The sequence below is a fragment of the Nannospalax galili genome, unplaced genomic scaffold (genome assembly GCF_000622305.1).
Source record: "Nannospalax galili isolate Female #2095 unplaced genomic scaffold, S.galili_v1.0 scaffold612, whole genome shotgun sequence".
Taxonomy (NCBI): domain Eukaryota; kingdom Metazoa; phylum Chordata; class Mammalia; order Rodentia; family Spalacidae; genus Nannospalax; species Nannospalax galili.
The window spans coordinates 784403-797395 of NW_008333388.1; the positions used below are offsets into that span (position 1 = coordinate 784403).

At 44.3% G+C, this 12993-nt stretch overlaps 1 protein-coding gene across 2 annotated transcripts in view; it reads left to right on the top strand.

The window, feature by feature from the left end:
• Positions 1 to 12993, top strand: part of Xkr6 (XK related 6) — a 259903-nt gene that overhangs the window by 435 nt on the left and 246475 nt on the right. Inside the window, exon 2 of one of the 2 annotated variants that reach the window (XM_008828094.2) lies at positions 1 to 410. This exon is cut by the window's left edge and continues 124 nt beyond it. In XM_008828094.2, coding sequence (XP_008826316.2) covers positions 1 to 410 — 410 coding nt within the window. The remainder of the gene's footprint in view (positions 411 to 12993) is intronic. The other variant, XR_003848716.1, reaches the window with a different exon arrangement.

Genomic DNA, 12993 nt, shown 5'->3' on the forward strand with positions numbered 1-12993 from the left:
CAGCCCGCGCCGCAGGTGGAGCGGCCGTGGCTCGACTGCCTGTGGATCGTGCTGGCGTTGCTGGTGTTCTTCGGGGACGTGGGCACCGACCTGTGGCTGGCCCTCGACTACTACCGCAAGGGGGACTACGGCTGCTTTGGGCTGACGCTGTTCTTCGTGCTGGTGCCGTCGCTGCTGGTGCAGAGCCTGAGCTTCCGCTGGTTCGTGCAGGACTACACTGGCGGCGGGCTGGGCGCCGTGGAGGGGCTGAGCAGCCGCGGGCCCCCGATGATGGGGGCGGGCTACGGCCACGGCGCTGCGCGCGCGGGCGCTGGGGTCTCGGCCACCCCGGGGGCGCAGCGCCTGTGCCGCCTGTCGGTGTGGATCTGGCAGTCTGTCATCCACCTGCTGCAGATGGGGCAGGTGTGGAGGTAAGAACACTGCGGGGAGCGGCGGGCGGGGGTTGCGGGCGGGCAGGCGCCACGCCTTGTGGCCGGGGCTGGGGGCTCGGATCCCGCGTCCGGGGTGTGCGTCCCCGGGCTGCTCGTGGGGGGACCCTGCCCGGCCCTCCCTGTGTTCTGCAGACCTGGGTCTGCTTGCCCTGCATCCCGAGGTCGCGGGCGCTGCTGTACACCCGGGTCTGGTCCTAAACCCGAGTCGCGTCCTGCAGGGGACCTTCCCTGCCCCGGCGGGTTGCCCTGGGCCTTGCCCTACCCCCTTCCCGGTGAGACGTCTGGTCTCTCCCGCAACCCCTCGTCCTCCCTCTGCAGTGGCCGGTGTGGGGCCCTGTGGAAAAACCCTGGCTGCCTCTCTCTCCTTAAAGCACTCCTTCCTTCCACGCCCCTCCCCCTCCCGCATCCCTAGCCCCGCTGCCCTCTTGGAAGGAAAAAGGACTTTTTTTTCTTCTTTTTTCTTTTTTTGCCGGAGTAGGTAGGCTGACCCTTTTCTTAGTGACAGGAAAAAAATTGGATGGCATCCGGTGGCAGCAAGCGGTTGGCGTTAACTCTCAGCCCTGGAAAATCACCTAGCCGCCTGGGTCCCAGTTCTGTTGTCAGTGGCCAGGCCTGTGTGTGCTTTCTGTTTACACTCCATACCCGGCCGGCTTGAAGGCCCTTTCCCCTTCTGTAAGGCTGGGTCGGATGGGTCTCTCAGAAACCACTTGCAGATGCTCTTGCTGCAGGGAGCCCTGTCTACCTCACTCACTGACTGGTTACCTCTCACTGTCTACCTTCCTAACCTGACTACTGCCTCACCTACTACCTCCCTGTCTCACTGACTGATTACCTCACTGTCTACCTTCCTGGCTGCCTGCCTGCCTCACTGACTGACTACATGACTACCTCACTGACTGCCTTGCTGACTTGGTTTCCCCACTACCTTACTGAGTAGCCCCAATACCTACATAACAGTGTATCTTGATAACTTCCTCACTGTCCACCTCACTGATGACCTCACTGTTTACATCACTATCTCACTACCCTCTCTGTCTACCTCTCTGGTTACCTTCATTGTCTGCCTCTCTACCTCACTGTCTCACTCACTGACTGCCTCACTGCCTCATTGACTCTCACTGACTGTCTCAGTGACTGTCTCCCTGACTTACCTCACTGTCTGTCTTATTGTCTGCCTCACTGACCGCCTCACTGACTGTCTCACTGATCGTCTCACTGGCCGTCTCACTCCCCGTCTCACTGCCTCACTGACCGTCTCACTGACTGTCTCACTGCCTCACTGACTGCCTTCACTGTTGACCTCACTGTCTGCCTCACCAGTTTGTCCACCTCATTGCTTAGCCCACTGGCTACAACTAGAAACAGTTGGAAACTTAGTTGGTCTGTGCCCTCTGACTTAAATCAGCCTCGTGGTTTTCTGGAACCAGTGACTGTTGGTGATAGCATTTGCGAGAGAAAACATTACCCATGCGTGAACCACTGAGGCACATTGCCTCTGATGACACTGGCCTAGACTGTCTGCTATGCCAAATACATTTTAGGCCCCAGTATTGAGATAAAGCTGTACTTGGCTTAGCTATAAGAAAGTTTGACTTTTCTCTGTTGATCTCCATTCTGCATCCTCAGAACATTCCAGAAAGCATGGGCTTGATTCACATGTCCTACAGAATTGACCTGCAGATTCAGGAGAGGGGAACTGAGACTGGGTCTTGATTTCCTGCTCTTCCAAGGCTGTTGACTAGTGTTCCTAGGTTAAATTGAGTGGTCATTTCTCTAGTCGCATTTGTCTGCAGATTCTTTGCATCCTGCCGATAAATTTATACAAACAGGAGAATATAGATTTTAAAATGCTAATTATCTTTTAGTAGCAGTATAGCTGAGCTCAAAAATTTTGAAATATGTTTTAAATGTAAAATCCTAGATTTTCCACCCCTTCCCCAAATCATGTGGAATCAAAGTGTTTGGTACTGGGGAGATCCTTTTAAAGTCTCTTGGAGGCTGACATGAACAGTGAGGGGAGAGGGTCAGGAAGTAGGGGCAAGGGAGATTTTGAGACACTAGCAGGATTTCACAGCATGTATTTAATAACTAGACGTTTGCATGAACAAGCTGAGATCACCTGTCTCCCCGTCTTATACTTGAGTATGGGCAGTGATAATGTGGGTGTCAGGTTAAAATTCTTGAGAGAATTCTTTCTTTTTTATTTTTTTGAGACAGGTTTTTCTTGTAGCCCCAGCTGGCCTGGAGCTTGCTATGTAGACCAGACTGGTCTCTCATGTCACAGAGACACCTGCTTCTGCCTCCTAATTAAAGGCATGTGTCACCATGCCCAGCTCAAGAGGATTATTTCTAATGTAACCCTTTACATTAGTTAGTAGTAAGCTTTTGGAATGCCATGAAGTTGGAGTTGAGTTTCACAGTCTTTTTAGGCAGAATTACCTGTCCTTTCCAGTTTAACTGAACTTAATTGTGTTTGTACAAAGTAGAAGTCTAGATTTTGGTACAAACTGAGAAGTGCATTTGAAGTGTGAATTTAGCTTTTATACTTGTTTAAGTGAGGTACTGTGTTTTAAATTCCCCCCTTCATTTAACTTTCAAGATCTGCAGTGGAAAAAAAAATATTCAAGATGCATGTGTTTTCAGTATGTCTAATTTTAAGATTGGAGTATATCCTTAAATATCTCGTAGAGTTAGAATATTAAAAGACAGGCTTTGGCTGAGCTGTTACATCTCTATTGCTGTATTTCAAAAGCAGTATTTACGGAGGAAGGATTTTTGCTTTTTATTTTTCTAGTGGGCTGACTTTGCTTGAAATGCTTCAAGAACAAGGCCTGCTCGGCTTGCTGCTTGCCCTGAAATCATGCATGTAAGAGTTGGAGAAAGGTTTTCATTCTCTCTTTGTTTACACCTCCTCGCCAGTGGTCATTCACCACCATGCGTAAACGCGCGTGTACTCAGTGCATGCATTCACTGCACATCTTTTGGGGTGTTAGTTGTTCCCTCTAATCATATTTGTGACCAAGCTTCTACTGTCTCATGTCCCAGGGCATAAAGGTTAAGGTCTAGGAATTGCATCATTTGATTTGGGCCACATTTCTAAGAAAAGATGTCAGTGAAGTCGTACATTGTCAAAACCAGTTCCACTGAACTGTGAGTACTTGTCTCCTTAGCTGCCTCTCCTTGCCTGTTTTAAAATGTGAATTACATGAGTCTCGCTTTCCAAGCGCATAGTGCCTATTTAAGAAAATTTACTTTCCCCTGATAGTGGGGATGCCTTTCTGCATGCGTTGTCTCTCCTGTCGATACGGAAAGCATTTGACATCTCTTGCCAAACGATTTTAAGAGTTTTTTTTTTTTTGGCTGAGCCCAAATTGGAGTGTGGAAGATAGTTGTGTGTGCAGTTATTTGGTATCATGAGCCTGCTGCTGTGGAGCACTTGAGTGTGATCAAGGTCTACTTAGTGCATGTTTTACCAGCACTAATTGCTAAATATGTAGCTTACTGTCTGGCTTTGTGTGCTCTACTTTTCAGGTGCTCTTCCCAGGGATAATGGGCATGTGAGTCAGTCATGGGGATGTGAGTCATTCTAGACTTTACTTCAGTACCGTGTGTTGCTGTTGTTAGAAAGTGAGACCATTTTCTTGGAGTGTTTGACACCCTGAACTGTGATTGAGTTTGCATGTCTGTTGCTGTGCTGAAATTCTCCCTCAGCGTCTCGCCTTTGCTTTTGGTACGACCTTCAGAGGATGCTTAACAGTTCTCTTCAGTCAGGGAGCAACAGTTCTTCATCAACATTTAATTAGTCACCAAATCATTAATCTCCCTTGGAACTTTTCTAATGTTTGTGTCCTCCTGCTTCACAGAGTGGAAAGGGATTGTGGTTCAGTTCTTTAAAGTATTGGCATTTACAATGTGAAGGTCAGTTTTGTCATCTCCCTTTGGGAGATGGAATGGGCTAGAGGGAAGTTTTCAAGGGGGAAAATAGAAGAAGACATGCCACATTTCTTAACTGCATCATCAGTCTGAACCCTGTGAAGCCGATTTCACTGTGTTTTTCTGTGAAGTTTTGGTGTAATGTAGGCACCCAGGTCTGCACACACAGAGGATGGGGTTGAAGTTCTTTTAATGCTCCCACCCCTTCTCCACCCTGTATGTAGGGATGCTGAGTACATTTCTGTCTTTGTTGAATAGTTTAAAGTGGTGTTTCTTAGTCTGGTGGACCGTAGACCCCTTGCAGCTTTCATGCAAGTAGAAATGCTCCAATGGCACTTCTGTCCTTGAGAGAGGACTCTGGAACTCCACAGGGGGATCCCACTGCAGCCAGGCCCTGGGGTCATTTAGACTTAGGCCCTGGGGTCATTTAGACTTGGGCTTCAGGCTTATTCCATTTGGGGTGGCTATTGGGTTTGGGTTCTTAGTAAATAAGATGGAGGACCTGGGAAAGGGATGCATAGGTTCTGTGAAGCTTGCCTGGCCCCACACAGTGCGATAACAAACCAGCTTTACCTTGTGAACATGAGTGCCGAAAAGGACTTGGCTCTTTCTCAGTGTTTTCTATTTCTTTGAGATCAACTATGGCTCTTATTCTAAAGGGATTCCTAAATTCAGAGTAGTCTGCAGAAAGTGTAGCCCATTTCTTTGCCTTTTGTATGAAACCGTACTCTTATGATTGTGTCATGTAAAGGTATAATAATTCTGTTTACTTTTGAAATGATCCTTTTAAGTAGTCTTGAAAACATAACTAGAATCACACATGGTGTTGGGGCAAGTGATCAGCACTGTCCCTGTAGCTCGACGACCACTCGATTTAAGGATGGATGTTACAGATAAGGAAATTGTGGGACCAAGGCGGACCAGCTACATTTATGTTAGAAGACTGTGGGTGTACGTGCATGCTGCCTGCTTATTACTGGGGTAAATCTCAATATTGTAAAAATAGCATTTTCTCCATTTTATCTCTGAATATAGTGCCAGTTTAGTTAAAAAGAAACTGTTTTGAGGAGAACCTTAAGTAAAATTAATCCAAGAAGTGTTTCAGTGGTCAAACACCCCAACCCCCTCCCCAAAGCCTGCTGGAACTAAAAAATGGCCCACCCTGTCAAAAAAATTTTTTTTGAGAATTTTAAAAGATTTTATTTTTATTATTTTTATTTTATGTGTATGAGTGTATTGCCGGTGTGTTTGTAAGTGCACCCGTGTCATGAAATGCCATGGAGGTCAGAAGAGGGCTTTGGATTCCCCTGGAACTGGAGTTAAGGATGGTTCATAGCTGCCATGTGGGTGCTGGGAATCCAACCCGGGTCTTCTGCAAGAGCAGTCAGTGCTCTTAACCACTGAGCCATCTCTCCAGCCCTTGAGAATTTAGTACATACTAAAAATGGCATTTTTGATTAGTGAATGGGAAAAATTACTTAACAATTGAAAAAAATAGATACCTAACATAACAAATAAATGAAAACAAAGCTGTAAAAGCACTAGAGGAAAATGAAGAATGATTCCTTTTTAAACTAAATTTCCAGTGGACAAGGCCCTTGATACTATCAAGGAAAAAGGAGCAACTTGAACTCTATTAAATTGCTTCATCTGGTTTGTCCCCTTCCCCCTCCTCTCTCCTGAGAAATGTAGGCGTACGAACTAGCTGTGGGAGGAGGGAGTTCGATCCAGAAGGACATTCTTCAGAGTGAATGGAGAGTCTCTGAAGATTATTTCTCAGTTTTTTTACTTTAGAATTTATTTTTCATTTTTAGTTTATGTATATGAGTGTATTGCCTGTATATATGTAAGTGCACCTGTGGCATGCAGTGCCTCAGGAGGCCGGAAGAGGGAGGGTATCAGACTCCCTGAAATTGGAGTTACAGATGGTTGTTAGTTGTCATGTGGGTGCTGGGAATTGAACCTGGGTCCTCTGGAAGAGCAGCCAGTGCCCTTTACTGCTGAGCTGTCTCTCAAGCCCCCATTTCTCATTTTTTAGTGGTCACTTAAAACTGAGCTTTTATGGTGAATTTTCAAGGGACCTACATGATGGGGAAAAAATGGCATATTTTGGAGTAAAATTGAAACTAGTGATGCATCATAGTATTTTCAGAGCCACCCAGAAACCAAAACATCGCAGTCTGTATTACAGAGTATAGTAGGCATGTGTTGGAGATCAGTAATTTTATTTCAATTTCTCTCTTCTGCTGTGTTTGATTTTTAGAAGCTTTATCTGTAAGGTCAGTCAATCAGATTTGTTTAACGGTTAAATTCTGGAATGTTAGGAAGAGTCTGTGGGGTGCTAGAAGAAATACACTGTTGTAGTTTGCCTTGGGATGGTTGGCTTTGCAAGTACTCTGCATATGATGTATGGTTTATCTGGGCTCTTAGTAATTGTTAGTATTTGGCTCTGAAAGAGTTAAAATACTGTGTTTTTTAAAAATTGGGCCTCACATGGTGTGATAAGAATAGGAGGTAGGAATTGGCTAGGCAGTTAGTGTAAAAAGACCCCAAAGGAAAGTAGCCAGTTTCTTGGCTAAAAGTCAAAATGTCCTCAGGCCTCTTAGCAACATGCTCTGTTTCAAAGGCAAAAGATGTTGAAAGTATTTGGGATTTCTTATCTAATCCTTAAAAGATTTTAGGGTTACCTCTTCAGAGGGGGGATGTTAGAGTATCAAAAAGCCCCATTTAAAAAAAAAAAAGAAGAAAGAGTACATGAAGTTACCAGAAAAAAGTGATGAGGAGATATGGGAGGAGTTGGAGGGGAGGGAGTGGGCATGGATTTGATCAAAACACATTATATGTTTATATGCCTGTATGATATTCTCAATAAATTATTAAAAAAAAATAGGCCCTCATTTTAAAAGTTCAGTTGATTAAAAACCATCCACTATCTATCTATTTCTATGGAGATAAGCAAAACAAAAGGCTAGGGGTATAACCCACTGTCAGACACTTGCCTAGCATGCTTGAAGACCCTGGGTTCAGTTCCTAGCACTGAGCCTGGTGTATAGGAAATGGACAAAACTCAGGTTTGTTACTATGCAAGGTCCAACTGATGGCTTCAGTTTCCTTACGTTTATTGCATATGGAGTTAATTTGATTGATTTTTATATATTTTGTAGGTATCAGTACTGGGAAAACAGTTTTATGGTGTTTCAGACTCCAGTTTGAACATGGATATTTTTTAAAAAGCGTGTTCTTTCTAGGAGTTTTTTGAAGCAGATTGAGTCTTCATGTACATTTTTTTTACTCCTTACATTTTTTTTCACATTTACTGATACATGTGTGCATGGATGTGGGAGTGCACGTGCCACAGTGTGTGGAGATCAGAGGACAACTCTCTTGTTTTACCTTGAGGGCCTAGGGATTGAATTCAAGTTGTCAGAGTGCCTTTACCCACCGAGCCATCTTGCTGACCCAATTTTTACTTCTTAATGCAAACTCTTAACACTGTTAATCACTTTAAAAAATATTTTATTATTTTTATTTTATGTGAACGAATGTATTACCTGCATGTAGGTAAGTGCACCTATGTCATGCAATGCCTGCAGAGGACAGAAGAGGCCGTCAGATCCCCTGGAACTGGAGTTAACGGACAGTTGTTAGGTGCCATATGGGTGCTGGGATTCGATTCTGGGTCTTCTGCAAGAAAAACCAGTGTTCTTAACCGCTGAGCCATCTCTCCAACTGCAACACTTTCAGTCACTTTAATGTGAGGAGGGCATGCATCTTATATGTCTTGGTAGTTAATGCTGTAATTTATAGCAGACTAAACTCATGTGGAGATGTGTTAAGCTGGTTTGTCAGCTAACTTTGCAAAATTGAAATTCAGCCAAAATTAGACTATATATTTTAAAGTTGCCTTTTATGATTTCGTTTTACATTTTTACTGTTAGATTAAGCTTAAACAATGTGTATATTATTTAAAGTATCTGTTTTGAAGGTTTTTTTTCTGAGTTGTTTACCAAGATTAATTTCGTTTGGGAAGAGAAACCTCAAAATCATCTATTGTATTTCATTGTTTATAATTATCCTTTAACTTGGAAAACTGTCTTTTTTGGGGGGGGTGTATATATGACAGCTTTCAGGAATATGTTCTTTTTGGCTTAAATTTTTAGGAAAGATACGATTTGCTTGGGAGATTCTGTGACTATTGTTAGAATGCCGTTAATATATTTCTACATAAAGTTCAACCTTAGATTTGTTTTTCATACAGGTCATAGTGTAGGTTCATCTTGGTATATTACATTACTCCTATGTGGCTTAAAATAATTGTTGATGGGGACTGCGATTATCTATCTATCTATCTATCTATCTATCTATCTATCTCTATCCATCATCTATCTGTCTGTCTGTCTATCTATTTATTTGGTCTTTTGGAGACCGGGTCTCCCTGTAGCCCCAGCTGGCCTGGAACTTGCTATGTAGACCAGGCTGGCCTTGAACTCACAGAGATCTACATGCCTCTGCCTCTGGAGTGCTGGTGTCAAAGGTGTGCACCACCACATTCGGTGGGATTTGTATTTAAACAAGTTCCCTAGTACTTCTGATCTTCTTGAGGGTTTGATAGGCACTTGTTTTTCTAGAAGTTAGGACCAAGAGTTAAAAAAAAGTCTGCCCTGAGATAATGAATCTGAACCTAGACACTCTGGGTTTCAAGTAAACAGTTTGTCAGTAGACAGAGTTTAAACTTCATGTCAGTTTTAGAGGAACAAAGATAAAGCCTGCCTTGTACCTGGTTAGGGTTGGAGGACAGGTGTGAGAGACTTGCAGTCAGCTGGATGAGCACTTACTAGATGTAACAGGAGACCCCAGAAAGAGAATGAAAGGTGAGTGGAGAAAGTGGGAAATTACCGAGGGTGGAAAATGCCCTGAACACATCCCACTTCCTACCACCGGGATTGCAGGACTGCACCTGGTTTTTCACAGACACACTGGGGGTGGTACTCAGGTTCTCATGTTTTTGGGGCAGACACTTTACCAACTGAGCCATCCTCACTCCAGCCCCATGGAAGATGCTTTTGTTAGGCACATTGTGTGGTTTTGATGGGGCTCCGTGAGGTTGGGGTGCATTTTGCTAATTGCTTGTCATTTGTACTTCATTGTCTGAGGTCTTGATATACTCCTGTTTGCTACAGTATAATATATGCGTTCCAGAAAAATCTGTCATTCTGGGAAACCACAAACTATGAGTAACAAGGCTGTAAGGAGAAAAATAAGAGCAAGTACAGAATACTTAAAACTAACTTTGTGGGACTGTTGAACTGGCTCAGCGCTTAAGAGCACTGGCTGCTTTTGCAAAGGACCTGGGTTTCGTTCTCAGCACCCACGTGGTGGCTAACACCAGTATTTAACTCCAGTTCCAGGGGATCTAATGCCCTCTTCTGGCTTCTGTGGGCATTGCATATATGTGATGCACTTACATACATGGAGGCAAAACACTCATATACATAAAATAAAAATAATAAATAAAAATTTAAAAACTGTAACTTTGTAATCAGAGCGGTAACAAAACCCATGAAATCCACATATAAATAATAGCAGAGCGAATGGCCCACAGTGTGACTGGGCTTCATGCCTAGGTGATTCTAGGTCCTATGTTATCCTTGGATTTGTAGAACCTTTTTTAAAAGTTAAAATAATTTGTGGTGTGAGTGTGTGTGTGTGTGTGTGTGTGTGTGTGTGTGAGAGAGAGAGAGAGAGAGAGAGACAGAGAGACAGAGAGACAGACAGAGAGAGAGAGTATGTGTGTACGTGCTGAGGTCAGAGGGCAACCTTTTTTTCATCTACTTTTGCATGGGATCCAGGGATTGAACTCAGGTTGCCAGGAATGTGTGGCAAGGACCATCACCTGCTGAGTCATGTTGCTGGCCCAGGCTAACTCACAGGGAAGCTTGCTTCTGGCATAGTTCTCACATCCACCCACAGCATCACTCGTGGACAGCATAGCACATATGGACGTTCCCATGCCAGCTGCCCACTATTTGTCTGAAAGGATTTTTATATTTGTGTGTGTGTGGGGGGTATGCATGTGTGAAGGTCAGATGACAATTTGTGGGAGTTCCTAAGAGCAAACTCAGGTCATCAGGCTTGGTAGTAAGCAGCTTTACCTGCTGAGCCATCTTGCCAAACCCAAAAGAAGGTATTTTGATAAAGTTCTCAGCATTTCTTTGAAAAGAAGCATTCTTCTTGGTCATTTTTCTTGTTATCTGACAAGTCTTGCCATCAGTAGTGTCTGAGTATTCACATGCAAGGAGGAATGGGTCACAGGCTAGAGCTGCCTCTCCACATGTTGCCGTTTCCACTCGGCAGTCAGGTGTGTCACAGAGATGTGTATTGTGATTGTGCATAACTGACACTTTTTAAAAGAGATTTATTTTAATCATGTGTTTATGTGTGTGTACCAGTACTGGAGCCCATGGAGGCCAAAGGTGTTGGATCCTCTGAAGCTAGAACTACAGATGGTTGTTAACCACCTGACGTGGGTAGTGGGAATTGAACTCGGGTCTTCTGGAAGAGCAGTGTATGCTCGTAACTGCTGAGCCAGCTCTCTGGCCCCCACCTGCTATGTGTTTGATCCATGATGGTGTCTGGGTGCAGCCAGTTCAGGTTCTGCTGCTCTGGGAAGGTCTAGCTTGAAAGAGTCTGTATAGTGTTTCAGGGTTAAGTGAAATGGGTTGTTACTCCTCATGCTTAGTTGGTCCTTACGTACAGTAAATCAGTGAAGGGGGACTGTTTTTACCAGCTTTTAAGTGTCTGCCTCTGTAACCTGCCACTGGGCGAGAAGCGATTGAGATTTGCTGCTGCGTCAGCACTAGAACAGCGTGTGGAGCAGGAGTGGTTTGGAAATTCGGTTCATTTGTAGTGTGGTTATAGTGAGGGTTTATATTAAAACTCATCTGAGCATACAGCAAACAAAAAGAGCAGCCAGTAGCCAGTCGTCAAGGCAGAACCTGACGGCTAGAATAAACAGACTGCTCTGTCACATAAACAGTCTGTTTTCATAGTTTTTAAATATATATTTTTTCAAGAATGATTGGGAGAACTTCTAAATCAAGTAGAAGTTAGATGAATGGGAAAGGCAGCAGATCTGTGGATAGCTTAATGACCATTAGTTTGTTTCCTCAATAACCATAGTAACAAAACATAGCTGCTTAACACAGTAGAAATGGGTGGTGGTCTTGGCTGGTGATGGCCATGACAACTCTGGTGTTTGGTACTCTCTGGCTAGAGATAGGAGCGACTTAAGGGAGTGGGGCTTTACTTGAAGCTCCAGCTTGAATGACATTCCCATGCCAGGGCCAAGGACTAGCCTCATGGTCATGCCTGGTTCAAGGGTGGCTGGCATTCCACGCCAGAGGGAGTTTGCATTTTGGTAAAAAGGGACCAAGAAAGAAATAACTGATAGACCAACGCCCTCCAGATTACATATGGGCAGATACATGTATATGTATACATATACACACATATACACGTGTAAAATACATGCAATGCTAATGATAATGAACAGAAGTAGCAGTTGTCTTCTGTTTTTTTAACTTGATTTTTTGTTGGATTTTTGTGATTTCATACAGTACATCTTACTCATATTTAGGCCCCTCCCCTGGCTGCACTCCTCACACCCCTCCTCACGGTTGTCTGCATTCTCATGTTAAGGCCTGTCAAGTCAAGTTTGTGTCCCCAGATGTCCCTTAGTGTGAGTTCGTCCATTGGCATCAGTTCAGCCTGTCTGGCATCACTCCCATAAAGAAGACCAGCTCTTCCTCGCCCAGCGGTTGTTTTTGCACATGGCTTGCCAAAGGACCTTTAGTGGTTGGTTCTCTCTTTCCACCTAGGCATCCAGCCATTGTGCCGGGGTGCTCAGGCTTGCCTTCCAAGCACTTTTGAGATCTGCTGAACCTTTTTGCCTTTTTGTTGTTGTTGTTAAAGACAAGGCCTTGTGGCTGGGCGTGGTGGCACAGTCCTTTAATCCCAGCACTCAGGAAGCAGAGGCAGGCAGATCTCTGTGAATTCCAGGCCAGCTGGGGTTCTAGAGAGACCCTATCTCAAAGAACCTCCCTCCTAAATAAAAGACAGTGTCTTGCTATATAACTCTACTTCGCCTGGAACTCACTAGTTAGACCAAGTTGTCCTCAAAGTTGTGGGCTATTTAGGCGTCTGCCTCCCAAATGCTGAGATTATAGGTATGCTCCACTGTGCCTGGCTCTGCAACTGCCTTTTAAAATTTTGATTCTTGTTCTAGTTCAAGGGTCAACAACCTTGTCTACAAAGAAGTATTTTAGAACTTGGCTGTGTCAGATAGCCCTCTAAAAAATTAAAACCTTCTGGGTACAGTGGCACGTGCCTTTAGTCCCAGTACTTGAGAGGCAAAAGCAGGTGAATCTCTGAGTTCAAGGGTTTGGAAAATAGTTAACTGTAATCTTTAAAAATAATAGTTGGGCTGGAAAGATGGCTTAGCTGTTAAGAACACTGGTTGTTCTTGCAATAGACCCAAGTTTGAATCCCAGCACCCACATGGCAGCTAACAACTGTCCATAACTCCAGTCCCAGGGGATCTGATAGCCTCTTCTGACCTCTGCAGGCATTG